Source organism: Coregonus lavaretus (assembly GCF_964263955.1).
Source record: "Coregonus lavaretus genome assembly, contig: HAP1_SCAFFOLD_276, whole genome shotgun sequence".
Lineage (NCBI taxonomy): Eukaryota > Metazoa > Chordata > Actinopteri > Salmoniformes > Salmonidae > Coregonus > Coregonus lavaretus.
Window position 1 is genome coordinate 74,660 of NW_028157844.1, and position 26,459 is coordinate 101,118.

The 26,459-nt window shown below is 40.0% G+C and overlaps 4 protein-coding genes across 6 annotated transcripts; 2 read left to right on the forward strand and 2 right to left on the reverse strand.

Annotated features, from left to right (window-relative positions):
• Positions 1–7,548: 7,548 nt before the first annotated feature.
• On the reverse strand, positions 7,549–12,877 carry LOC311124818 (uncharacterized protein). The gene is made up of 4 exons (XM_084198915.1): positions 12,599–12,877; positions 10,678–10,809; positions 10,236–10,365; positions 7,549–8,188 (listed from the first exon to the last, which is right to left on the reverse strand). The coding sequence occupies exons 2-4, from the start codon at positions 10,790–10,792 to the stop codon at positions 7,852–7,854; spliced, it is 582 nt and encodes a 193-aa protein (XP_084055041.1). The 5' UTR covers positions 10,793–10,809; positions 12,599–12,877; the 3' UTR covers positions 7,549–7,851.
• Positions 12,878–14,067: 1,190 nt separating this feature from the next.
• Positions 14,068–16,356, forward strand: nfam1 (NFAT activating protein with ITAM motif 1). Of its 3 annotated transcripts, none has more exons than XM_084198928.1 (6): positions 14,068–14,304; positions 14,561–14,845; positions 15,220–15,329; positions 15,452–15,571; positions 15,799–15,918; positions 16,131–16,356. In XM_084198928.1, exons 1-6 carry the CDS (start codon positions 14,241–14,243, stop codon positions 16,188–16,190), a joined length of 759 nt encoding a protein of 252 aa, XP_084055054.1. In that variant the 5' UTR covers positions 14,068–14,240; the 3' UTR covers positions 16,191–16,356. The 3 variants fall into 3 exon arrangements, with proteins under 3 accessions (XP_084055054.1, XP_084055056.1, XP_084055055.1); XM_084198930.1 differs by having other exon boundaries at positions 14,160–14,304; positions 15,470–15,571; XM_084198929.1 differs by having other exon boundaries at positions 14,160–14,304; positions 14,564–14,845.
• Positions 16,357–16,549: 193 nt separating this feature from the next.
• f8a (coagulation factor VIII associated) lies at positions 16,550–21,990 on the forward strand. The gene is made up of 12 exons (XM_084198927.1): positions 16,550–16,666; positions 17,096–17,142; positions 17,324–17,396; positions 17,629–17,788; positions 19,118–19,186; positions 19,383–19,503; positions 19,866–19,958; positions 20,117–20,181; positions 20,397–20,478; positions 20,644–20,690; positions 21,265–21,320; positions 21,489–21,990. Exons 1-12 carry the CDS (start codon positions 16,608–16,610, stop codon positions 21,568–21,570), a joined length of 954 nt encoding a protein of 317 aa, XP_084055053.1. The 5' UTR covers positions 16,550–16,607; the 3' UTR covers positions 21,571–21,990.
• Positions 21,872–26,130, reverse strand: emp1 (epithelial membrane protein 1). The gene is made up of 5 exons (XM_084198931.1): positions 26,060–26,130; positions 24,283–24,366; positions 23,879–23,981; positions 23,158–23,298; positions 21,872–22,788 (listed from the first exon to the last, which is right to left on the reverse strand). Exons 2-5 carry the CDS (start codon positions 24,355–24,357, stop codon positions 22,631–22,633), a joined length of 477 nt encoding a protein of 158 aa, XP_084055057.1. The 5' UTR covers positions 24,358–24,366; positions 26,060–26,130; the 3' UTR covers positions 21,872–22,630.
• Positions 26,131–26,459: the final 329 nt, after the last annotated feature.

A 26,459-nucleotide genomic window follows, 5' to 3' on the forward strand; every position in this document is an offset into this window, starting at 1 on the left:
TTGGGCATAGATGCAGTATATGCTAAATGTATGTAAATCACCTTGTATGCCTATATGTTGCTGGGAAGCGATTAAATGGAGTTGGTTTCAATTGGCCTTGACAGTTTTCTACTTTTAAGACATGGTCTTAATGGACTGTTGGAACATGGCCTGGGAATGGAGAGATGAACAGCAGGACGTGTTAATTATTTAATTTTTATTATGGCAGTAAGCTGTTGCTGCTATATTGTCAAGACACATTTATTAGAAGGGGGATGAGTAGAAAGTGATGTGCTGTGAACACAGGGAGGAAAGAAAGTTCAGTTGGTTTATTTATTTATTTCACCCAATCACTGTACTGTTACTGTACTATATACTGCATATCTCTCCTTAATTCACGTCAAGGACTTGATCGAACCACTAATCATGTTTGACTTACTTAGAATGTGTTATAATTTCTGAGATAATTCAGATATTGCATATTGGTCACATGAGATGGGGATTGGGGAGAAAAATCACTATTTCACTATTTGTTTGCTTAAGTGAGCTTTTTTCTTTCCTTGTGAATACCAAAACGAATCAATCACTTTATACAGTCCACAAAAGACAGTCTGGATGTAACATTCAGTAAATCTCAGCAAACTTTCAACATTTTGCCGAAGATGATTATGGAATGTTTTGGCAATTTCCATCAATGGCTTGATACATACGTAGGATAAAAGGATCATGAAGTTTGTAAAGCTTGAGCATATGACCAGGGCATGATTACCATTAGCCTAGTAATAGCAAGAATACTTCATCTCTGCGTTTAAAATAAACTAAAACCTTATTTGAATTATTCTGTCTATTTCAAGCAGAACAACCACTTTTAAATTATCAGAGCAAATATCTTATGAATTTACAAATGTGATTGAAGGCACTGGACAGTATTTTCCATTTGGAAAATAGTCCTCACAACTGTCCTGGAAGTTACTTGGTGGAACGTGGAGAAAAGCAAACCCAATGCCATGATAGAAAGGAAAAAACGTTGAATCTCTACATAGCGTGGACAGTAAAGTTTTTTACCCCATTCTATAAGCATTGAGTCCAGTGGGTTGTTTATCATGCCTTTGCCAATGACTCTAGGTCGCTTCCATCAATGATAACCTAATGTCCATGGAAGATGACCTCAAAGCCACAAGTGATCACAGACAGATATCCAGGTCAAAGCTGTACTTATGTTCACTCTGATGTAATTGTTGTAATATACAATTTAGGACACCCCATATCTTCATTTTATTGATTCAATTTATTAAGTACTTGAAGTTATAGCTGTCTGAAATATTACATTTCTAAGTGATTTGTCGTATTGCCAAACCAAATTGTACGATCTAAGCACAATCAGTGTTATTGATTAGTTGATCAATACATGTACATCCCTATTGAAACATTTAAAGATTTTTCCTTCTTTCATGACTGACAAGTCAGTGTGTATGATATTGAGTCAGTGTATAAGGACGTGTTTGTAAGGACATGCATGCATCCGTGGAGTTTTTTTATTTGCCTTTTTTTACTTAGACTCTATTTTATCCCAAATGTTTGGGAATGATATCTCGACTTCTTATCGATTTCATTGATTCTGATCCTTGTTGGTGTGTGTTTGTCTGTGTAAAAAGACAAATATAATTTTTGCTCTCAGAATTTTCGTTATTTTCAAATATTTCAAATTCAGAAAACAGAAGTGTCAATAGGAATAATTGCTATGACAGAACTTGACAGGAAAATAGTTTCAACAGATGTATTATGAAACAAGAAGAGATGTAAGAGGAGAAGGACAGGCTTCTCTGCTCCTCTTGATGTTTGGTTGTAAATGCCTGTGAATGAGGTGAAGGTATTGGTGTTCTTTTGTTATGAAGTGAAGAACCATCTTTGATTTTAAATGTTTTTGCTTGTTATTTTTTCCTACAACCTCTCTTTCTTCAGTAAGTTGCATTCTTTATTTCTTTCTTTATTTCTGTTGTTGTATGTGCCTCAATACATACGCTTGATTACCTCTGTGTACTCTTGTGTGTGTGTGTGTGTGTGTGTGTGTGTGTGTGTGTGTGTCTGCACCCACGTGTGCATGGAAGAGAAAGCGCTAAAGAGGGAACTGTTGACTGAACTGTAATGCTGTATGTAAAGAACTTACCTCCCTCTCGCAGTCTTTTAATAAAAGTGTACAAAATGGCTGAAAGTAAGAACCTTTTGGGTGACATCTTTGATTTAAAGGTTCCCTGCTAAAATAGTTTTATAAAAAATGAAAGGACACATAAATTATGTGAAAGCTTGTACTTTGTTAAAAGAGTGCACACCTAAAGTAGTAGAGACTTTTTACAGCAAGTTGATGTATTTCCTTTCACTTTAATTTGGTCATAGACCGACATACACACTTGTTTTTGTTACACAACAAATGGTAATGACATTAGTGGCTATTACATAAGCACAACATCATGACTCTCTACTGCATTATTACAAGTTATAATTTTTCTTCTTTGGCAACCCTTTATTTTACGTGTTTCCAAGATAAAATTATAACACAACCATCTCAAGAACTGTACAGATTGTGAAAATGTATATATGACAAAACATTTCAGTCACTCTTTCATTTTGTATGGGAAGTAATGACATGTGTTAAAGAATAATAACAAATGTGATTAAATATTTAATAATATTTAAAATGAGGATAACTAAACACAGTCGATGTGAAAATGAGTGCTAAGAAATATTCTTCCTCTGTCTCTTTGTACAAAACAAAGTGTTGAGTATTAATAAAAAAAAAAAGGAAATGTCATTTGTGAAATTCCTACATTTTCTTATTTTTCCCCTCTAAACAGATTTCAACATTCGTTCATGGTCTCTCATTTGTCTGCGATTAATGATAATGTACAGTACCAGTCAAAAGTTTGGACACACATACTCATTCAAGGGTTCTTCTTTATTTTTTACAATTTTTTACATTGTAGAATAATAGTGAAAACCTCAAAACTATAAAATAACACATATGGAATCATGTAGGAACCAAAAAAGTGTTAAACAAAATATATTTTATACTTTATATTCTTTAAAAAGCCACCCTTTGCCTTGATGACAGCTTTGCACACTCTTGGCATTCTCTCAACCAGCTTCACCTGGAATGCTTTTCCAACAGTCTTGAAGGAGTTCCCACATATGCTGAGCACTTGTTGGCTGCTTTTTCTTCACTCTGCCGTCCGACTTACCCCAAACCATCTCAATTGGGTTGAGGTCGGGGGATTGTGGAGGCCAGGTCATCTGATGCAGCACTCCATCACTCTCCTTACACAGCCTGGAGGTGTGTTGGGTCATTGTCCTGTTGAAAAACAAATGATAGTCCCACTAAGCCCAAACCAGATGGGATGGAGTATCGCTGCAGAATGCTGTGGTAGCCATGCTGGTTATGTGTGCCTTGAATTCTAAATTAATCACTGACAGCAAAGTGCCAAAACTCAGGAACCACACCTGTGTGGAAGCACCTGCTTTCACTATACTTTGTATCCCTCATTTACTCAAGTAGTTCCTTTATTTTGGCAGTTACATGTACAGTACGTACGCTGTACCATTACATTGACTATTAATAGGTCCTGTTCTTTGTTGTCAATAACATTACGTCCTGTTCTTTGTTCTCAATAACATTACATTACATCCAGTTTTTTGACGGTTGTGAATAACCTTGTTTGTATTTTATTTGTGGGGGGTGAGCAAAGCACCCCCACACCATAACACCTCCTCCTCCATGCTTTACGGTGGGAACTACACATGCGGAGATCATCCATTCACCCACACCGCGTCTCTCAAAGCCACGGCGGTTGGAACCAAAAATCTCCAATTTGGACTCCAGACCAAAGGACACACTTCCACCGGTCTAATGTCCATTGCTTGTGTTTCTTGGCCCAAGCAGGTCTCTTCTTCTTATTGGTGTCCTTTAGTAGTCATTTCTTTGCTGCAATTCGACCATGAAGGCCTGATTCACACAGTCCCCTCTGAACAGTTGATGTTGAGATGTGTCTGTGACTTGAATTCTGTGAAGCATTTATTTGGGCTGCAATTTCTGAGGCTGGTAACTCTAATGAACTTATCCTCTGCAGCAGAGGTAACTCTAGGTCTTCCATTCCTGTGGCGGTCCTCATGAGAGCCAGTTTCATCATAGCGCTTGATGGTTTTTGCGACTGCACTTGAAGAAACTTTCAAAGTTCTTGAAATGTCATATCTAATGATGGACTGTCGTTTCTCTTTGATTATTTGAGCAGTTCTTGCCATAATATGGACTTGGTCCATAATATGGCCTCCTTTGGCCGCCATTCCTTCCAGTTCTCTGCTGCCAATGACTGGAACAAATTGCAAAAATCTCTGAAGCTGGAGACACTTATCTCCCTCACTAACTTTAAGCATCAGTTGTCAGAGCACCTTACCGATCACTGCACCTGTACACAGCCCATCTGAAATTAGCCCGCCCAACTACCTCATCCCTATATTGTTATTTATTTTGCTCATTTGTACCCCAGTATCTCTATTTGCACATCATCTCTTGCACATCTATCATTCCAGTGTTAATACTAATTGTAATTATTTTGCACTATAGCCTATTTATTGCCTTACCTTCATAACTTGCTACATTTGCACACACTGTATATATATTTTCTGTTGTATTTTTGACTTTATGTTTTACCCCATATGTAACTCTGTGTTGTTGTTTTTATCGCACTGCTTTGCTTTATCTTGGCCAGGTCGCAGTTGTAAATGAGAACTTGTTCTCAACTGGCTTACCTGGTTAAATAAAGGTGAAATAAAATACAATAAAATAAAAAAATGGTCTGGAGTCCAAATAGGGCTATCTTCTGTATACCCCCCCCCCCCCCCCCCCTACCTTGTCAGAACACACCTGATTGGCTCAAACGCATTAAGAAGGAAATACATTCCACAAATTAACTTTTAAGAAGGCACACCTGTTGATTGAAATGCATTCCAGGTGACTACCTCATGAAGCTGGTTGAGAGAATGCCAAGAGTGTGCAAAGCTGTCATCAAGGCAAAGGGTGGCTATTTGAAGAATCTCAAATATAAAATATATTTTGATTTGTTTAACCCTTTTTTGGTTCCTACATGATTCCATATGTGTTATTTCATAGTTTTGAGGTCTTCACTATTATTCTACAATGTAAAAAATAGTAAAAATAAAGAAGAACCCTGGAATGAGTAGGTGTGTCCAAACTTTTGACACTGGTAGTGTATATATTTTTGTATATATTGGAATTATCTGGCTCGAAGGACCAATACCTTAAAGCATCAGTCAGCAGTTGAAACAACAGAAAAGTGTACTCCCCGCCCCTGTTTCGGTTTGTAAAAAATTATGGGTCAGGAGAAATGTAACCACTCTCAGCTTCATAGACAGAGCTATGGATGCAAGGACTTACCAGCCATGCTAACAACATTATAGTTGTAACTATGCTTTGAAGCTATATAGTGTTTGTTTACATTTAATTTGTTTACAACATTGGAGTAAAACAAGCTTATATTTTGGCTTCTGATGGGGTACAACAGGTCATGTGGCATTTATAACTTATATTCTTCAAGAATCAGTGGGTGCATATGAAGTCCCAAAATGGATGTATTAACTGCAGATTACCCCTTTATAGGTGCAGGGCCTTTTCCAGTGTTCTCAGATCCATTGGTCATTTAAATGGACAGTATCACTCCTCTTTAATCCTGTTGCTGTATTGTCACTTTCATCTTGTCTCTCCGTATCTCTCCTTTTTCTGTATTTTCTTATCTTTCTGTCAGTTTTTTTTTCCCTTCACAAGTAGGACACTGAAATGAAATTGAGGTTACTCAAGATGTTGGAGAGGCAGGTTTGTAGGCCAGGACAGAGGGAGGGGGAGGTGACGAATGACACACTGATAAAAAGTGAACCAGTAGGATACTGTATACAGAGATGAAAGACTCAAAATCCTCCCCCTGAGACTCTCTCTGTCTCTCTTTCTCTCTTTCTTCTGAAAGAGCTCTGACCAGCAACAAGGGAGATATTTAAAGAAACCAGTCATCCACAAACCCCTCTGAGATTTTGGTAAAGGATATCTCTGTATCTATATATGTATAAGTCAGTATCTCTGCTATGATCCTATGTCATTGAGAGATAAATAATTAGCTAGTGCTATAAACAACACTGATAGAACAAGAACACATTGATAGAACACATTGCAACACATGTAACTACTTCTTGACAATTAACCGTTACCTAGCAACTGGCTTTTTTTTCAAGAGATGGGGAGAGTGCAAGATTTGTACTGTATACTCTCACTGTCTTAGTGGATTGGATGGGAAAATGAATCAACATACAATACCAAAATGGAAAGTACAGCCTGAGCCGAACATCTACTGGTGGAGAGAGAGACAGAGAGAGAGAGAGATGGGGGGATGGAATGCAGATGAAGAAGTAGAGATGAAAGACTGAAGCCCCGTTTATACCTGGTGCTAACATGGGTCCTGTGTCCTAATCTTGTCCACATTCTGATTGTGCCCACATGTTTGTGTCTACACCGTCTCGTCTCTGCATTGTGATCAAATGTCCTGGTCCATCCCTGTATGCAAATTATTTCACAGCTATTCTTTCCAAATAATATTTATTTATTTATTTTAAGACACATGTTGGAGGCATAAGTCACTGGTGCAGCCTGTCAATGATGTTAGAGGCCGGTATAATTATGATTTAAATGGTTTCACTGCCCAGATCGGTCTACACGGATGCGTGCCTGACTACCTCCGGAGGTGGTCAGGAAGATCTGATCAAAATCAGATCACAATGCCTTTTTTAATTGTGTAAACCTGTCTAAAAATGCGGGCTCAATCAGAATGTGGACAAGATCAGGAAAAAGGACGCATGTTAGAACCAGGTATAAACAGGGCTAGAGAGAGACAATGGAGGATGACAAGCAGAGATGGGAGAGTAGAGGCAGGTGGGAAAAGATGGAACGAGAAAGAGAGGGAACATTTTATACTGCGGATGACAAGCAAGAGTCGGGGAAGAGGAGAGGAGAGGAGAGAAAGGAGGGAAGGAACGGTTGCTGTAGGAACGCTTGCCAAAGTTTTAATGAGGGCACAAAGTTTGATCCTTATGCCCACAACATATACAGACACACATGCACACACTCACACACACACAGTATATATACCAGCTGGGTTTAGTATTACCCTTTGTGACTACAGCTAACGGTAAACAAAGATCTACAAATCTTCCCAGATCCCTCTAACACCAAAGTCCCAAACAAATAACAGAATAGGAAGCCACTCTGTGTGGATGAAATACAACAGTCACCCTTCAAAGTCAGATAGCCAAACATAACAATGTGGCATACAACATCCTCTCCAACATTAGCATTTTGTTCTATTGTGTATTGATAATGTGGTACTCTATAATCAATTGTGTGGCGATTGAGTTTTGAATCTGATGATGATCACGCTTCCATGCACATGAGTGAATACTTTTCATGGCCATGCAGCCACAGTTGGCTAGTTCTGAATGAGATGATCAGACAGTTATGAGACTTGATGAGTTTGTTTAATGAATATATCATTGCTCTCTCATGGGTTGATACACATAACAGCCACAGATTAACATCTTTGATTATAATGAAGCAGAGACTCAGGATAGAGAATACATACATTTTACATAAACTTTCTACAATAGATATCAGATTTTGATACGTTATAATATTTGCAGACTATTTCGTTAATTTCTTGCTCTTTCACCTTTGACGTTTGACCTCTCACCTCACACTGAACTTAGAACCCTAACACCAACTTTCATACTATCACACTCCCCCGTAGTCCACAATCACTCCCGCTATCTCTCACTTGCACTCTCCAGCATCCGAACTTGTCCGTTGTTGTACACTCTCACCCTCTTCCTCCTCACCACCCTAGTCCCCCTCACAGGGACCGCCTTCTTCAAGGTGTATCTAGGGGGATACCTCGCCAGCCTTGCTGCGCCACCTCTCATGCTCTGAGGTGCCAGAGCTCTGCTACCGCCACCCCCTCCCTCCTCCCCCTCGTCCCTGTAGCCATGGCGACGGAGGAACGGTTCCAGGGTTGCTAGGCGATGGGTGAGTTCCGTGATACGCCTGTGCAGCAGAGTGACTTCCCTGAAGAGATCGTTGAGCGACTCAGACAGAGGGCGCACCCTGCAGGACACAAAGAGTAACTTAGCAACAGGCTCTTCAAACGAGCAATCAGTCACACTTTAAGAACCTGGATAGTAACTTTAAATTATTAATCTGCACTGGTCAATATTTTGTAGAGTCAAAGCAGGAATTTAGCAACATCAATCTACAATGTCATTCACACATTCTTGGACAGAAGAAATAACTTTATAGGCCTACAACTTCATCATAGAGACATACAGTGCCTTCAGAAAGTATTCACACCCCTTGACTTTTTCCACATTTTGTTGTGTTACAGCCAGAATTTAAAATTGATTACATTTAGTTTTTTTCGGTCACAGGCCTACACATACCTCATAATGTCAAAGTAGAATAATGTTTTTAGACATTTTTACAAATTAATAAAAAATGAAAAGCTGAAATGTCTTGAGTCAATAAGTATTCAACACCTTTGTTATGGCAAGCCTAAATAAGTTCAGGAGTAAACATTTTCTGAACAAGTCACATAATAAGTTGCATGGACTCACTCTGTGTGCAATAATAGTGTTTAACATGATTTTTTTAATGACTACCTCATCTCTGTACCCCAGACATACAATTATCGGTAAGGTCCCTCAGTTGAGAAGTGAATTTCAAACACAGATTCAACCCCAAAGACCAAGGAGGTTTTCCAATGCCTCACAAAGAAGGGCACCTATTGGGAGATGGGTAAAAATAAAAAAGCAGACATTGAATATCTTTGAGCATGGTGAAGTTATTTAATTACACTTTGGAGTGTGTATCAATATACCTAGTCACTACGAAGATAATACTGCAAAAAATGTGGCAAAGCAATTCACTTTTTGTCCTGAATACAAAGTGTTGTATTGGATTTGCCCCAAACATAACACATTACTGAGTATCACTCTCCATATTTTGAAGCATAGTGGTGGCTGTACCATGTTATGGGTATGCTTGTAATCGTTAAGGAGTTTTTCAGGATGAAAAAGAAACGTAATGGAGCTAAGCACAGGAAAAATCCTAGAGGAAAACCTGGTTCAGTCAGCTTTCCAACAGACACTGGGAGACAGTCACCTTTCAGCAGGACAATAACCTACAACAAGTCAAATATACACTGGAGTTGCTTACTAAGAAGACAGTGAATGTTCCTGAGTGGCTTAGTTACAGTTTTGACTTTCCAGGTGACTACCTCATGAAGCTGGTTGAGAGAATGCCAAGAGTGTGCAAAGCTGTCATCAAGGCAAAGGGTGGCTACTTTGAAGAATCTCAAATTGATTTGTTTAACACTTTTTTTTGGTTGCTACATGATTCCATGTGTGTTATATCATAGTTTTGATGACTTCACTATTATTCTACAATGTAGAAAATAGTAAAAATAAAGAAAACTCCTGGAATCAGTAGGTGTGTCCAAACTTTTGAATGATACTGTAAATCAGCTTGAAAATCTATAGCAGGACTTGAAAATGGTTGTCTAGCAATGATCAACAACCAATTTGACAAAGCTTGAAGAATTTTAAAAAGAATAAATGGGCAAATATTGTACAATCCAGGTGTGCAAAGCTCTTAGAGACTTACCCAGAAAACTCACAGCTGTAATCGCTGCCAAAGGTGATCCTCTGTAGCTCAGCTGGTAGAGCACGGCGCTTGTAACGCCAAGGTAGTGGGTTCGATCCCCGGGACCACCCATACACAAAAAAAATGTATGCACGCATGACTGTAAGTCGCTTTGGATAAAAGCGTCTGCTAAATGGCATATTAATTAATTAATTAAATTCTAACATGTATTGACTCAGGGGTGTGAATAATTATGCAAATAAGATATTTCTGTATTTCATTTTCAATACATTTGAAAAAATATCTAAAAACATGTGTACACTTTGTCATTATGGAGTAATGTGTGTAGATGGTTGAGAAAAAATATATACTTAATACATGTTTTGAATTCAGGCTGTAACACAACACAATTTGGAATAAGTCAAGGGAATACTTTCTGAAAGTACTGTAAAAGGGATGTGTACACTCTCTGTTGACCTATACCACAGTGAAGAAGTCCCTCTGGTACTCCTACCTGGAGTAGTCAGGGAGCAGGGTGCTGGGCTGAGAGTGGAGTAGGGTTTTGATCTCGTTGAAGATGCGTTTTCCCCAGACGTCCAGAACTCTGGTCACACTGCGGACAGTGGCCACGTTCACACTCTCAGCTGCAACCAAAACCCCAGCAAGGACAACCCCAGAGAAAATGAAGAAAATACATTGTTATGAAATGCATGTTTTTTTTCACTTCTGCTTTGTCTTTCATTTTTACATTTTTAGTCATTTAGCAGACGTTCTTATCCAGAGCGACTTACAGGAGCAATTAGGGTTAAGTGCCTTACTCAAGGGCACATCGACAGATTTTTCACCTAGTCTGCTCGGGGATTAGAACCAGCGACCACTAAGCTACCTGCCGCCCCGAAGTCTTTCCTTGACTTCAACTGAGTAGGCTGGATGGATGTTCTTATTTATTATCTTACCTCCCTCCCTGTAGTTCCAGTACCCATAATCCAGTTTGTTCTCCTCGCCAACAGACTGGGCCATGGTCGCCATGGCAGCCAGAAGAAGCAGCAGCATCACTGTGGGAGGGGCCATGATGAGAAGACACAGCCCTTTATGAAATAGAAGAAAAAAAACACAACAAGATTGTTTGAAAAAATCTCCCAATTAGCCGAAATCAGTTCAATGTGACATTACAACAATTTGATTATGTTCAGAAGAAAGAGGGAAAGTCAGAGAAAGAGAGAAGAACCAGAAAGAGAGAGAGAGAGAGAGAGAGAGAGAGAGAGAGAGAGAGAGAGAGAGAGAGAGAGAGAGAGAGAGAGAGAGAGAGAGAGAGAGAGAGAGAGAGAGAGAGAAGAGTGAAGAAATAGTTGGTTTTTCCACACAAGGCTGCCAACAGTCTCTCAGTGGCCCAGTTAAGAGTTGAAAACAGATCCGCGTGCATGTTCACATGTTGGTTTGGTATAGGTCATCTTAGAAACCCTCTATATTCCCTATCGCTCCTTGAAAGTCTCTCAAAGTATGTACAAGTATGATTTCAATACTATGATTGAAAACAGGTCACGGAGCCATTCATTTGTGGTAAGGACATGAGTCAGACAGTCTTATGACCTGTTTGACTGAGCAAACTCAATTAGTTTATTTCAAAGCCTGAAGAAAATCTATTTTGTGTGAGGGACAGTGGGGCCTGTGTCTTCAGGACAGTGGTGTGATAGAAGGAGAATGTGTCCAACCAACCAGCAAACAGTTTGAAGACCTTGATTGTATCGTATTGGTTCCAGCAACATGTCACTATAAAGAGCAGGAAGGGGATATAGCCAGAAGAGAGACAATGAGAAGGATTGGTAATCACTTGGACTGTTATGGATATCTTAGATGATGACTCATGAAAGAAGCCTTGTAAATGCTTTCATAAGAGGGTCTCATGTTGCAGTTGGAATCAGATCAGAGGGAGAGTGGAAGAGGCAAATGAACACCTATCCTCACAAGAAACAAGCTTTAGAAGCTATATAAGGACCGAAGAATTGGCAAAGACTCCAGCCACCCGAGATATGGACTGTTCTCCATGCTCCCGTCCGGCAGGCAGTACCAGTCCATAAAGGCTCAGACAGACTCTTAAACAGCTTCTATCCCCTGGCCAGAAGACTGTTAAATGACTAACAACTACTGCTCTCCCTCTCCCCACAGACTATCCACACTGGCTATATGCCCATCCACAGGTCTCTACCCACTCAGACACAACCTAAACTGATGCTAAAATGATTATTGTTTAGATGTATTATTTCATTACGCTGCTGTCCATTGATTATTGATTGCCATCACCATAAGTATTGATATATTCCTGCTACCAGTCACTTTTCAGCCCTGTTTACATGTATATCCTACTACCAGTCACTTTTTATGTATAAACCCACCTCAACCAGTCCAGTACCCCTACACATTGAATAAGGTACTGGCACTGACCTGTATATACTTGCATTCTCGTTTCTTTAACTCTCATTGTAGTTACTGTGTGGTTTTTATTCTTAATTTTATTTTGTATTCTATTTTCTATTATTATCTACAGTATATTATAATTATAACTGCATTGTTGGGAAAGAGCTCTCAAGGTAAGAATTTCACCGTAATGTTTTACACCTGTTGTGTCCTGTGCAGGTGGCGAATAAACTTTGAAATGTGAAACTTGAATATGGTCGAGCTGTTTCAATAAACATATCAAGAACCAGACAGACTTATTAGACACATGCAGGAAGATAAGGTTCTGTATGTATGCCAGTTAAATAGTAAATGGTAAAACAACAGTGCCACAAACAACTGAAACAAGGCCAATAAACCAATGCATTTGCTGTATGAAAAGTACATTGCATGTTTTAAATGAGTGAATTAAACAATACTTACACCTTCAGGGAATTAAGTTTAATTTAGCAGGTCCAAGTTGTCACTCAATAGAACTTGGTGCCTTCTCTTCCAATGCCCTGGTCTCCTCTTCTTCTTACTTCTTCCCTCTCTCCTCCTCTCTCCTCCCAGTCCCTGTCCCTGTCCCTGCAGTAGTAATGTGATTAGCAGGAGAATGTGGCTGGGCAGTGCGGACCCACTTAAGAACTATTTATTTGTGAACTGTGAGAGAATTGAGGAGCACACACATCTCGCTCTCTCTTCGTTTTCTCTCTCTCTCCCTCTCCTCTCTTTCTGGGTTCCAGCTGTTTCCAGACGTAAGTGTTCTCTTCATATTCACTTTTCTTTTTAGTCTTCCTGTCATTTCTCTCCCACCCACTCCGCCCCTGTTTCCCCTTCTTTTTGCTGCAGATGGAGGTAAAGAATGATTGTTATCCAATGGGCTTTAACATTATTTCAAGAACCCAAAAGTATAACTGTGAATTCTCCAAATTGCTTAAATGATGACGCATTTCATAAAGCTCTGGTTATCGTCCAAGTTCAGTCCAATACATCAACTGACCAAATCCAGGTCAATACATTCCATACTGTGGACAGTGGATTTGCCCTGCCAGGTAAAATAATGTGAGAAAGTGATTTAAGGTCAGAGGGGAGGGACAGAGGGAGTTAGAGATCGATAAGGAGAGGGGGAATGGTATGAAACAGAGGGAATATCATTTTTATTCACTGGTATCCAGATGTTATTTCTGTTCTCTCTCTCTGGGTCTGTTTTTGTGCAGTGGCTGCTGTGAGGTCAGAGTTGGCTTCTAGCTCTGCCAATGAAAGGGGGATAACAGGAGAAAGAGTTAGTAAAAGAAGGGAATAGAGAGAGAGGGAAGAAGAGAAGAGGTATAGGCATGTGCAGAGGTGTTGTAATGCTTTGCAGTTCTTCCTTCCACACTGACTCAGAGTATTAGTGGTGGAGAAGTCACATGGATTCACATTCACCTGGTTTGCATTAACACATAGACAATTTGTCATCTCCACAGAATTCCATTCTCTCGCTCATTCTCTCTTTCTCTGAAATTCTCTCTCTCTCTCTCTACCATCTGAAGGGCCAGACTCTCATTTAGTGCTCACGTGTGGTTTGAACTTTAACTCTGGGTCTCTCCAACACTGTCTCACAGTGGAGGAAACTCAACACTGCATCTGGGATGGATCTGGTGAGTGACGTAATAAACACAATAATAACACAGCCTGTAGGATCACAACAGAACATACACCAGAGTACATACTGTAATAACTTTACTTCATTCTTTAATTCATAATCTGTTTATAGCCTATACCTCCCAGTTCAGTACAGTATCTTGGTCATTCTATGTCTGGTGGTTGGGGATTTCACAAGGCTCACGTTTCAACACTTTGAGGAAGTGGCCAGGGCAAAACAGGAACCCCAGTATTGTGATCTCTCTGAGGCCAAGACTAACAGATACAGACATAGACATTCTAGGCAATCTGAACAGGGGAAAGGCTTGGAGCAACACCCACACACTGTTTGGGAAATTGGACGAAATCCTTCCAATACTGATACAGGTCTTCCTATCTCAAGTGACCGCAGAGAACTAGAAACAGAGGGGAAAAACTAAACTTTTGGCGTCTCTTCAAAATGTGCATCTGGATGGTTGGAGTTCTGTATGTCCTGATGTGTTTGGGAAATCATCAGGCTCAAGGTAAGGGTATTTAATTAACAAAACATTTAAATACCAATACCACGATACTGTTGAAAGTACATTTTTCATGTTAGAAGTTAGAAATGTCATGATAGAAATTCCTGTTGTCATTCACGTCTTTTCTCATCAACATTGTATATCAATGTATTTTAAGCAGGCTATATCAAGGTATTGCAAATCAATACATAAGTCAGTTGCCTATTTTCTTCTTTGATGTCAGATTGAGCCTTACTCTACATTCCCCTATGTAATTTAGCAGCCAACACAGCCATCTCCATGCCGGACAGAGTCAGGGTGACTCTGGCAGGAGAAACGCTCCATTTCATACTCAAAGTGACCATCCCAATGAATCAGAACTCAAGTGACTTAGTCTGCTCTGGGCCTCCAGACCAAAAGGAGATACAAAGATGGCCACTCCCCTTTTCTCAAACAACTAAAGACCCATTGACTTTGACAATAACAGCACGTAACAGTTCATACTCAGGAGAGTATAACTGCAAGTATAAAAATGCAGAGATCTTCTGGACTCTTCTGGTGAAAGGTGAGTGTGTGATGGGAAACAGAACATGAAGGGATGATAGATAAATAACAGTTAGTGAAACTTCTGTTATCCTGTTGAGTAACAGGAACTGTTGACATGATAGTGGGACTTTTTTCGGTACAAATACTTTAGATGTCGGATGTATGTCGGATGTATGCCACCATCAACAACAAGCATGATTGTCATCATGAAAATAAAAAGTCCTCTAACTCTTTTTTTTTCACTTGACAATAATCTACTTCCTACCAAATGTTTTCAGCCATTGATTGACACTGGACAACCTCTAATGGTATTATGTTTATTTTCTCTGTTTCTGTATCTCTGTGTCGCTGTGTCTCTGTGTCTCTGTGTCTCTGTCTTTGTCTGTCTTTCAGACGAGGGGTACCGACAGCCTTACTCAGATTTCATCGTGTTGGGGGCTCTTACCACAGGCCTCCTCATCTTCAGTGTGATCGGGTCCATATATGTGTTTAAAAGCCAATGGGTAAGAGATTTGAGAAAGGTTTGGTGGAGGTTTTGAAACACTGTATATTTTTGTACCCTTCTTTTGTGGTTGGTTTGTTGTCATTGTATCAGTCTGTGTGTTTGTTAACTTGTGATTTCCAGGGTCAATTTACATTGAAGAATGGAAGTACCGGTAGTGGAGTAAGCAGAAGGAATAGAGGAGAGAATGAAGAGGAGGAGGACAGTAAAATTAATGCAGCTGCCTCTGCTTCAGTTTACGCTGTAAGCATGTCTCTCTATCTCCATTGACTTGCTGAAACTATACCACATTGATTTTTATGACTTGAACTCAAAGATCCACCTTGACACATGGGGGTACTGTGTGGGGGTAATCAAAGAAATATCATCAACAAAGATTCACTGTTTTGATTAACTTTCACATCCACTGTAGGCCACTATGTCAACTAAAATAATGAATGTGTCTCACCTGGAACTGCCTCCTCTCTCAGAGTCTAGAGTCTCGGCCAGCATCTGTCTATGAGGTCTTGGCCCCAGGAGCAGCAGCAGCAGTAAACCGTGAATCTGTCCAGAGGAAAGAAAAAGTGAAGAGAAAGAAGTCAAAGGAATCGGTCAGTGTGAACATACACTAACCAGGACTACAGGGAAATATAAATGACTAAAGCCTTGGTTTTGTCATTCCAGATATATTCTATTTTATTCTATTCTATTTTCTCCAAAATAGATATGAATAGACCTATAGCTACCAATAATGTTGATAAAGAGCTGTTCGAGTTCATGCGGATGCTACTGTCCTGACCTCTCTCCCACTCTCCTCCTACAGATGGAGGACGCAACGCCACAAGGAGATGTAATATTTGAATGCGTCTATGAGAATTTCTGACCTACTGACATCTGTACTGTGTTTGGGCATCTATATGCCTCTATTTTCCTGCCTTTGCAATCTCTCTTGTTCTTTTATACAACCCTAAAATCATGCATGTATCTTACCCTGCAGCTTCATGACTTCTGTTGAAAATAAACTGCTGTGTCTCTGGTTGTTATCATCACGGAATGTCTCTAGTTATTTTGTCTAATTGACTAAGTTTGAATGAACGGATATCTAACCACAAGTGAGTCCACCTGCAATATGTCAGATTTATTTTAGCTGGAAATGTTGCAAACTGATCCCCTCTACTCCCAAGTCCCACCCTAATACGATTGTATCCAATGAGACTATTAGGCTATTTTGAGTAAGAACCAATCGAAACACGTCTCCCATTTCTACTTCCTGGTTTGGTTTATTTACTTTTTGTTGAACATGGCAGCGGAGGGTGACTTTCTGATGAGATATCGTGCTGTATCAAATAAATTGAAAAAGTACGATTTTTTTTTTACGTTCTTGACTTTGTTCTAGGTATCCATTCGACTGAATGTGTAATGCATGATAGTCTAATCATTAGAATTGCGAGCCAGGTTGCCTGGATTTCACAGCTAGCTAGCTAACTGTAGTCAGTGTCATGTGTCCAAAGAAAAGCCCATAAGCTTTTGATTTTTACCATGTTTTGGCTAAACTCATTAACTAGCTGGCACTAGATAGATAATTAGTTAGCTGTTTCAAATGAATCCTCATTCCTGAATGACCTAATGATTATGTTTAGCTAACGTTAGTTATCTAGCGTTATAGCTAATCAGGTAGAATAGCAGTGGCTACTAGGCTAACGGTAACTAGCTAACTAAACATGTCTGACATTCTGTGTTGTCCATACTGGTTTATAACTAACTGTAATTTCACCTTGCCCACCATAGACGTTTTCTTCGGAAACCCAATGTAGCAGAAGCAAGTGAGCAGTTTGGTGAGTAGTTAATGTTTCCAGGAAAAAATTATGATGACTAATAACCATGTTGCCAACATATCAACAATTTATTAATATGTTCATGTTTTCAGATGATGATCCCTACTATTAAGTACACCATTTGCACATTTCTGTTGATTCTGTGGCTTGCATCTCACCCAGTATTTCTTCTTGGCTGCAGGTCAGTTGGCTAAAGAGCTGAAGCAGCAAGACTGCCTTCAGTATGCAGCCTTCTGTGACCTTGCAATGGCAAGGTAAGTCTTCATCTCTAAATATTGCCCCCTATTTAGACCATATTGTTTGCCCTTATTAATATCATACAGACATGGGTAGCATAGAATGACTGATCAATATTGCCCTTTCTCCTCCGTTGTCTGTAAATATCCTACAACCAACATTATATCCTACTACCTATTATATTCTAAATTAGATATCTCACATTACAATATATAATCTATACCTATTATATCCTACCTGAACCCACAGGTGTGAGCAGACTCTGTTCAATGCTCCTGGGGAGGCCCTGGCCCTGACTGACGCTGCCCGGCTCTTCCTGCTCTCTGAGAAGGAGAACAGAGCACTACAAGCCCCAGGCTTCGACGAGCACCTGCAGGCCGCACTCAACTGCTACAGCTTCGCCATTAAGGTAACTCTTCGATCCTTTCTTTAGCAAATCAATCAATATCTATTTTTCATGGTCTAAAAAGACTACAAATGTTTGACATAATAGAACAGTGATGCACAAACAAGTCATAAATTAAAGGTCACGAACAGTCAGAATCATGTTTTTCACAAAATGTGATGATATTTGGATAAAACCAGATCAAAGTATGATGACCAAAGTATGAAACATGACTGTTGCTTCTACATTGATAAAGTTTGATCATAAAGTTACTGGTCTCCTCCCCCATGTCAAACACTTGGATTCAGGTGGCGGGATTATTAAGGGGATAGGGGGACATGACGTGTGTGACATCACATGTTTGCAGAGGGGCGTGGTTTATATACAGTAGCTAGATAGCTACTCTACTGGTGCAAAATTTGACTGTAGGGTGTCAGCAAATGCAATTAAAAGTTTACACTATTCATCTATGGCAAAGATACTTCCATCTGTGTCTGGTGTTAGCTAGTTACTGGCTAGCTAGGTCTACAGCCAGCATGGAACAAAAGGGGAGGAAGGGCATTCAAAACTCTGACGCAGTTGTCATGTCAACACACCCATCAGTGCTGCTGTGAACTGCATCACGAGACATGGGAGATGTCTTTTTTTTTTATCACATCATTGATGTCATTTCAATGTTGTATTGAGTTGCTTTGTGTATCACAAATTTTGCTTGAGATGATTTTACTGCAACACTGCTCACTGCATCCACGTTTCTTGCAATAGGTGTTTCAAAGAGCTGTCAGTCAAAGCGAGCTCATGAAGATAAGCTTCCCGGCCACTCAGCCTGTCTTTTCAGACTTCCTGGTACTTAGCCATGAGAGAAAGTAATTTTCCTCAAATGTTTAGCATTTCTACCCCCAAAAAATAGTATGGGTGATAGTTTAGTCAGTCATGAGGCTATTTTACATGGGAATCAGAATGACTGTTTGGGACCTTTAAGAGTTGCTGCTGATAATGATCCTGCCATTCCAGGAGAACACTAGCCTGGTTAGACCAGATGGAACTGACTGACGTGAAGTGAGACAAAAGTGAGCGCAGCATTCAGTCTGGTTTAAACAGGCTTGGTGAACAACAGCTGTGAAAGGTAAAATGATCAATCAGAATATCTTTATTGGTTTTGCTAAGGGATTTAAATGATAATCTAATCCATTTTGGATTATTGTTGAATCCATCTGAAATAACAGCTATAAAGAGATGGACCAAGCATCTGGAGAATTTACCGTACATAATAACAACCCATTTTCCCTGGCCTTTCCACTAGATTCCACTGGAGACAGTAGTATAATGCTGTGTTTTACAAATGTGTTTCAGGTGTACATTGAGATGAACCAGCCTGTCATGGCCGCCAGTCTATCTCTGGAACTTGGCAATGCCCTCAAGGTAATGGACCAAACTGATCACAAAAGATAGATTGGCAACGATTCATCTTCTATGTCAGTCTGTGTAGTGAATTAAGTTCATATGAACAGCCCTCTCTCGGTCTCTTTCTCTCTTTCGGTCTCTCTTTTTTATTTATCTTTCTGCTGTTCTCTCTCCCTCCCTCTCTCTTCCTCTCTCTTGTCATCTTCTTCTATAGGAGATGAACAGACCAGGTGAGGCTATAGTTCACTACCAGAGAGCAGCAGAACTACAGACACAGCAGCCCATTGAGTCTCTGCTGTCTATGGGAGAGATGGCCACCTGCAAAATACTCACCCGTGAGTACAGTGGCGGGATGGGTGGGGGTTGATGGGTCTGGACCATAGGTGAAGATTTGTGTTATTCTTTGTTTTCAACTCAGTATTGAACTCCGAGCCAGGAAACTGGGTTATGGTATGGGGATTACCTGCATGTGGTCCAGATGTCAGTTGAAGTGTGGTTGTGTGCGTATACATGTGTTGGGGTCTAGAGTATACCAGTAAGTTGCTTTGGAAATTGAATTTCTCCAGAGGAGTGCAATGCAATTTCTGAATTTACTGGAATTGATATGGAACTGACCCAAACTCTGGTGTGTGTGTTTGTAACCCTAACAACAACAGCATGATACTGTAATAGGCATTGTCTATTCTCTATGTGTCAGGTGACTATGACGGCGCGCTGGCCGTGCTGACAGAGATGCAGCTGATGTGTCAGGAGAGGGGACTGCAGCTGCCCGGCTCCAGCACCCCCGTTGGTGAGGACATAATGGACTGGCCCAACCCTTGTGGCTAACTCATCACTTCCTGTGTTAAAGCAGGAAGTTCAGGAAGTATTCTGTAACTGATGACACATTCTAAAATAAATATGAATTTTTCCTTTCTTATGCTTTTCCTCTGCTCATTGTCTTCTTAGGTGCATTTCTGGACGTTGTGGCCAAGTGTGAGATTTCCAGAGTACTTTTGCTGATGCTACTTGAGGTAGGCACAGCATAGAGAAAATGGTTGTTCCTTCTTATTCCATTACATTTCACTTCACCTGTATTCAATTCCTTCCTACAAACACTTACAGAGGATTCGTCACTGCTAAATTGCGTTTTCTCTTTTAAAGCTGAGAATTAATGTTAATGTCTTAGTTTTGCCAGACGTGACCCTCATTGTTTTAAATGGCTGAATCTTCCACCTGTCTTTTGCAGCCTCCTCCCCAGAAGTTGTTGCCAGAGCATGCCCAGACCCTGGAGAGATATGCCTGGGAGTCTTTTGACCCTCATAGTCAGGGTAACTACACTACAGCCATTATTCTAACCTGACTGACCTGAAACACTCCTACACACAATTCCACAACACTAGCAAAGTTGGGATGGGGAACAAAGTTCATAATGAGCTTTAGATTATTTATATATTTTTATATTTTTTAACATATTTACAAACCTCTCATTGTAGTGACCTTCCTACCTGAGAACGTCTTCCTGCTCCTGCAGTCAGTTGTGGTAAGTGACATATTTCCTCACTAGACTATATCACACAAAATAGCTATGTATTGGCCCTTAATGTCCGGGTGAGAAGATCAAGTGTCTCACATGAGGATTAATAAGAGCATGATTGATGACTGGGTCAACTTTAAAGCTAGAATCCTTAGTTGCTACATCCATTTTGGGACTTATAAATGAATGATATTGATTCTTGAAGAATATAACTTATAAATGCTTCATGAGCTTAGTTCAACTGTCGTACCCCATCAGAACCCAAAATATAAACTTGTTTTACTCCAATGTTAGTAAACAATGTAAATGTAAACAAAAACTGTACAGCCTAAAGACATGGTTGAAGCTATAATGTTGATATCATGGATGGTCAGTCCTTGCATCCATAGCTCTGTTTATGAATTAGAGTGGTTATGTTTCTCCAGGCCCATCCGTCAGCGTTTTACAAAAACAAAGTCGGGGTGATGCTTTGTTATTGTTTTGATTAAGGATTCTAGCTTTATGGTGATTTATATTCGTGCTTATGCTGGCCTTTCAAAGTCTTAACAGTCTATAACAGTCTGTCACTGTGTTGTGGCAGATGGCCTGCCAGGAAAAAGACACAGAGTCCCTCAAGTCTCTTCAACCTGAACTCTGGTAAGCATAAAAAACAAAACAAAAACTCAGTCATGTGGTAGCTATTTAGCTGCAATTCACATTTAAATTGAGTTTTTTTCCTTATGATTTTCTCATGGATATCTTCTCTCTAAATTATTAAGAACATGCATAAGGAAAATGGACAATAAATTATTCTTCATCCCTCAGGCCTCTTCTCTCAGCAGAGCAGAACCACCTCCTTCACCTGGTGGTGCAAGAGCGGATCACCCCCTCTGGACAGGGGATTTAGTACAGTCCAGATCAACTCACTACACCCACTCGGAATGACACATAATGGAACATTCCTGTCTCTGTCTTGGTCTGTTGTAGGGCCTCCTGAATAATGTTTTGGTGGGGTTGCATTCACAACCACAATGTTTTGCATCTTTTTTTTTTTTCTTTTTTTTTATGTGTGAACCGGACCAAGCAGGTCATTGTGATCTTACTGTTATGCCTATTAGTGGTCGCTGGATTGCTCGTGGTCAAGTCTTGCACAAAGTAGTTATTTATTGGAAATATGTTGAATAGATGAAATATGAATGGAAAATATGCTTATTATGTAGCGTTTTTATTTTGTTAATAAATGGTATAGTCTGAACAAACATGGCTTGAATTCCAATGTAATTACAAAAATCCTCTACTGCATTATAATAAATGGTGATATTACATATACCGCAGTGACCTCCGTTCCTGGTTTACCTTTTTCACTTGTACAAATTAAAATGTACTTTGATATAGCAGCCAACCAAAACTCAGAATCACACAGATGATTAAAATGTACTTTGATATAGAAGCCAACCAAAACTCAGAATCACACAGATGATTAAAATGTACTTAGAATGCACGTTATGACAATTCACACAACAAACAGTTACAATCTATTTAGATCATAAAACAATTACAAATGGTTACAAAATACTTCAGTTATAAAAATAAAACAAATGTTTAAAATTCCTTTTAAAACATGTACTGGAAATGAAAGCTTGTTTGCTGATTGTTCAAGTACTGCAACAGGTATGTAGCATACCTTGAAATATACAGTACTATATCTATTACACATTACAAATCTCCCATTTGAACAGGCATGCAGTAGTCTGCATTGAAATTGATTGCGCATACAATTATTTGGGGTCCACTCTCCCCCCTTCTGTACCACCTTCCTCCTCACAAGAGGGAAATCGGAATACTGGGACTGTTAATAAACTAATTAAGACCCCTCCCTCCATCCATCCCTTTCCAACTCAATGCAAAAACATAATATAAACTCCTTCCTTACAATCCTCCTCTCTTCCCCTTCATCCCTTGTTCCTCTACTCGCTCTTCTTGCGCAGGACCACGTAGATGACGCCCAGTATGAAGGTGAGAACGAAGGAGATCCAGGCCAGGATGAAAGAGTGGCCGAACCAGCCCTGGTCCTGCTTGTGGAAAATGTCTGTGTAGATGGACGCAGCGATCATTACACACAGACCTACAGGGAGACAAGAGGGGAGATTTAAAAACACCTGTTAGGTTAATAACAGTTATGTGCTGTACTGGAAACATCACCTCAAAGTCACTCATAGGGCTGGACACACAACTGCTGTTGAGACTATTTCGACCTGAACTTAACAGTGATAGTTATAGCAGTAAATGATAGTTATAGCAGTATTTCCATGCTCATGGGGACCCACCCCCGGGGTGTGCATTCAGACTGGATGAGTAGTTATCAGTTTGCATCAGTTATTAGTTTGTTTGCTAGTACTGGACTACAACAAAACATATACACTGTGTTTATATCGATGTCATTACATAGATCATACAGTATTAAGATGCAGATACAGGGACACAAGCAACTTACAGGAGATGAGCATCAAGACTCCAGAGAAGGTGAACCTCTGGCCCTTGGACAAGGTGAAGAGTTGAGCCACGAACACAAACAGGCCCAGGATGGAGAAGATGCAGGCCAGCACTGCCCCGGCCTGCACTACCTGGAGGTACTCTATAGGGGGAGACAGAGAGAACAGGGCTCTATGAGATCCTGACACCCTAGACTCTTGTCATACAGAACAATAACACTCATTTTTATTAATAAATTAATAATTTAGTCCATGCCATGTAGAACTACCAGCAGGGGTGGAATTAAAAACCATTATTGGAACTCACCACTGTAAAAGGAACAGGGATTCAGCTTAAAAAACAAGTTTCACTTTGGAAGCTCAATTCGACCCCTAACTACCGAGCGAGTATAAGCATATGTCCACTCTATCTTGTTTTGGTAGAAGCTAATACTGTGTAGCCATAACAAGAGGTGAGCCCACAGATGCTGTATCTTAATTTGAGACAGTTTCAAACAGCAGGAAAATAATCCTGCAGCAACAGGAAATGTGAATGACATTTTTTTGTAGGGGTTGATACATTTTTCATTGGGCAAATCAAGTCAGAATTTTTTTGTGTGGAAATTACAAACTTTAGAAGCCGTTTAAAACCTTGAATACACTACAAGTTTGCATTTCCTGCGCTGCAGGAAAATTCCTGCAACAACAGGATGATCAAATTAAGATACGGCATCTGTACTGTACCTTCAGCATATTCTCCTTTGAGGTTGGTGTAGTGCCAAGCTGAACCTGCCAGTTCCCACCGGCCCCACACGTCTGTGGCCACTGAGTCTGTGAACCACCAGGCCTGCAGACAACAACACAGGGGAAGAGCAGCAGAGACAATGTAACATGAACTTACTAACAGCTACATCATCTCATAACAGTGTTGTAACTGTGTTTTCAGTGTTGGTTCCTTGGACCCAACAGGGCGTGCACTGCACAGCGGTGCACATTATAGTTCTAGCCCTGTATTTATTATGGTGTCCATGAAGACGTTCTGAAGTTCATATGGAGCAGGAGAACTGATGGAACAGAAGGGGTCACTGAGGTGACATTGGCCATTGGGAGCATGTAAAGAAAAGGAAAGGGGATATTTATATACTTACATTATCAATGGTGGCCACCAGGAGCATGATGATGGCGGTTATGTGAAGAACAACGATTCCAGCCAGGACCAACATTGTGACTAACTGAGAAAAGATAAGTGTTGTGGAAAGATATACAGTGAATAGGCTATGCTGCTTATTATAAACTGGGTGGTTCGAGATCTGAATGCTGATTGGCTGATAGCTGTGGTATATTAGCCCATATTTTCATACTCTAATTACGTTGGTAACCAGTTCAGAATAGCAATAAGGCACCTCGGGTGTTTGTGGTGTATTGCCAATATACCCCACCCCCTCGGGCCTTATTGTTTAATTATAAACTGGGTTGTTCGAGATCTGAATGCTGATTGGCTGAAAGCCGTGGTATATTAGCCCGTATTTTCATACTCTAATTACATTGGTAACCAGTTCATAATAGCAATAAGGCCCCTCAGGTGTTTGTGGTATATTGCCAATATACCACGGCTAAGGGTTGTTTCCAGGCACTCTGCGTTGCGTGGTGCATAAGAACAGCCCTTAGCCGTGGTATATTGGCCATATCCCACACCCCCTCATGCCTTATTGCTTAATTATCTTAGTAAATATGAGGCATAACCAGACCTGGGTCAAATACATGTAAAATACTTTCAAATGCTTGTGTTGCACTTGAATTGGTTTGCCTACAATGGGAATAATAGAATAGTCCCAAAAGTGCTAACTCCCAGATAAATCAAGCACATGTTAAAGTATTTGACTTATGTTTTTGATCCAGGTCTGGGATAGAACAGTCAAGGGGTAATTATATTGTTCAGCGTTCACACACAGCTGTCGCGAAAACAGCATTTACCTAAAAAAAAAAAATATATAATAAAGGGAAAAGAGAGGGACTCAAAACTCGTCGTGGAGGTCTCACTAGCAACAACATTTTTATTTTTATGAATGCATGACCTATCGTTCACACACACACACTCCCACTCAGCAACGAGGATTCCATCGGATCTCGAGCGCTCTACCTGAATGGTCAATGGGGGTCGTTTCAAATATGACTCGGTTGTGTGCACATCATTGCATTTGATTGCTCATTCACGTTTTTCCTATAAAGGAGCTTATAGATTCGTTTATTTTTTATCAACTACAATTAGACCGCTTAGAGTGTAAAGTAATAATTGTCGTTTCTGTAGGCGTACCATCACAACAACATTGTTTAAAAAGTTACTCAAGTGTATAAATGTATTAGGTCTAAACGTTTAGACTATTCGTTTATCTGCAGACTAATCATTATTAACCTGAATATACGCAGCAAAAAAATTAGACTCAATTGCAAGTTTCAGTTGAGAAAAATAACAGGCTATTCAACGTGGCCATGTATTTTTTTTAACTGGACTACTAGGCTCTACATTACCATTTGTTATTGACGCTATCCCTGTTATATGCAACGGGCCCCATACACAGGCTATGAGAAAAGAGCGCGAGAATACGACGACAGAAGTGAGTCTATGAAACAAATGTATTATACAGAAATGAATACAAAATCTTCATTAAAAGGTTATCTATAATACTATGCATGAAGTAAACCAATGTTGACGGGGGGTTTTGCCGATCGCAAAGGTGAAATGCATGTAATCCTTCCAAAGAGTTCTTATCAACTGAATGTAGTTCCATTATAAAAAGTTGAAATAACTCCCCAAACTATTTTTTTCACCCACAGAGCCTTCAAAAACATTGGTAAAACGGTACAAACCCTCCACCAATCCCATTGCATAGAAATTGTAAACAGCATTAGGTTGATAAACGTTACCTGTGAGGGAGCTTTTACGCACGAGAGTTATTTGGAATTCTGAAAAGCTGTAGACCCACCCAGCGTCGAATTCATAGCCTACACATCACCCCTTTCTCTCTCCAGTCCCTTCCCCCCCTTTCCCCTTTCCCAAACCACACCCATATCCTCAAACTTTTTCTTATCTTTAAAAAGTCAGGGACTTTAAAAGTCGATGACAAATAGGCAACGTTTCCCTCTGTCAAAACACTGCGTGAAGTCGAGTGATCTTCAAAGGGGCTCATTGAATTAATGGAATAACAATTACAGATGTGTCAGAATGTGTGCAGAATAGTCCCAGTTTGCAGTATATTCTTAATTCTAAAAAGAACCAAACAAACAAACATGTTGCGCTCCACTATAGCCCCCTTCCTGCCCTCAA

Bases quoted from the DNA above. Each gene is read 5' to 3' on its own strand.
- LOC311124818 (XM_084198915.1), bottom strand. From the start codon at position 10,792: ATGGCCCCTCCCACAGTGATGCTGCTGCTTCTTCTGGCTGCCATGGCG. The intron at 10,366-10,677 runs GTAAGATAATAA...TTTTGGTTGCAG, and splicing joins CTGGAACTACAGGGAGGGAG to CTGAGAGTGTGAACGTGGCC. The intron at 8,189-10,235 runs GTAGGAGTACCA...TGTGTCCTGCAG, and splicing joins CTGCTCCCTGACTACTCCAG to GGTGCGCCCTCTGTCTGAGT.
- nfam1 (XM_084198928.1), top strand. From the start codon at position 14,241: ATGTGCATCTGGATGGTTGGAGTTCTGTATGTCCTGATGTGTTTGGGA. The intron at 15,330-15,451 runs GTAAGAGATTTG...TGTGATTTCCAG, and splicing joins ATGTGTTTAAAAGCCAATGG to GGTCAATTTACATTGAAGAA. The intron at 15,919-16,130 runs GTCAGTGTGAAC...CTCCTCCTACAG, and splicing joins GAAAGAAGTCAAAGGAATCG to ATGGAGGACGCAACGCCACA.
- f8a (XM_084198927.1), top strand. From the start codon at position 16,608: ATGGCAGCGGAGGGTGACTTTCTGATGAGATATCGTGCTGTATCAAAT. The intron at 20,182-20,396 runs GTAGGCACAGCA...TGTCTTTTGCAG, and splicing joins TTTTGCTGATGCTACTTGAG to CCTCCTCCCCAGAAGTTGTT. The intron at 20,479-20,643 runs GTAACTACACTA...CTCTCATTGTAG, and splicing joins TTTTGACCCTCATAGTCAGG to TGACCTTCCTACCTGAGAAC.
- emp1 (XM_084198931.1), bottom strand. From the start codon at position 24,357: ATGTTGGTCCTGGCTGGAATCGTTGTTCTTCACATAACCGCCATCATC. The intron at 23,982-24,282 runs GTAAGTATATAA...TGTTGTCTGCAG, and splicing joins TGGTGGCCACCATTGATAAT to GCCTGGTGGTTCACAGACTC. The intron at 22,789-23,157 runs GTAAGTTGCTTG...GTCTCCCTGTAG, and splicing joins AGTCTTGATGCTCATCTCCT to GTCTGTGTGTAATGATCGCT.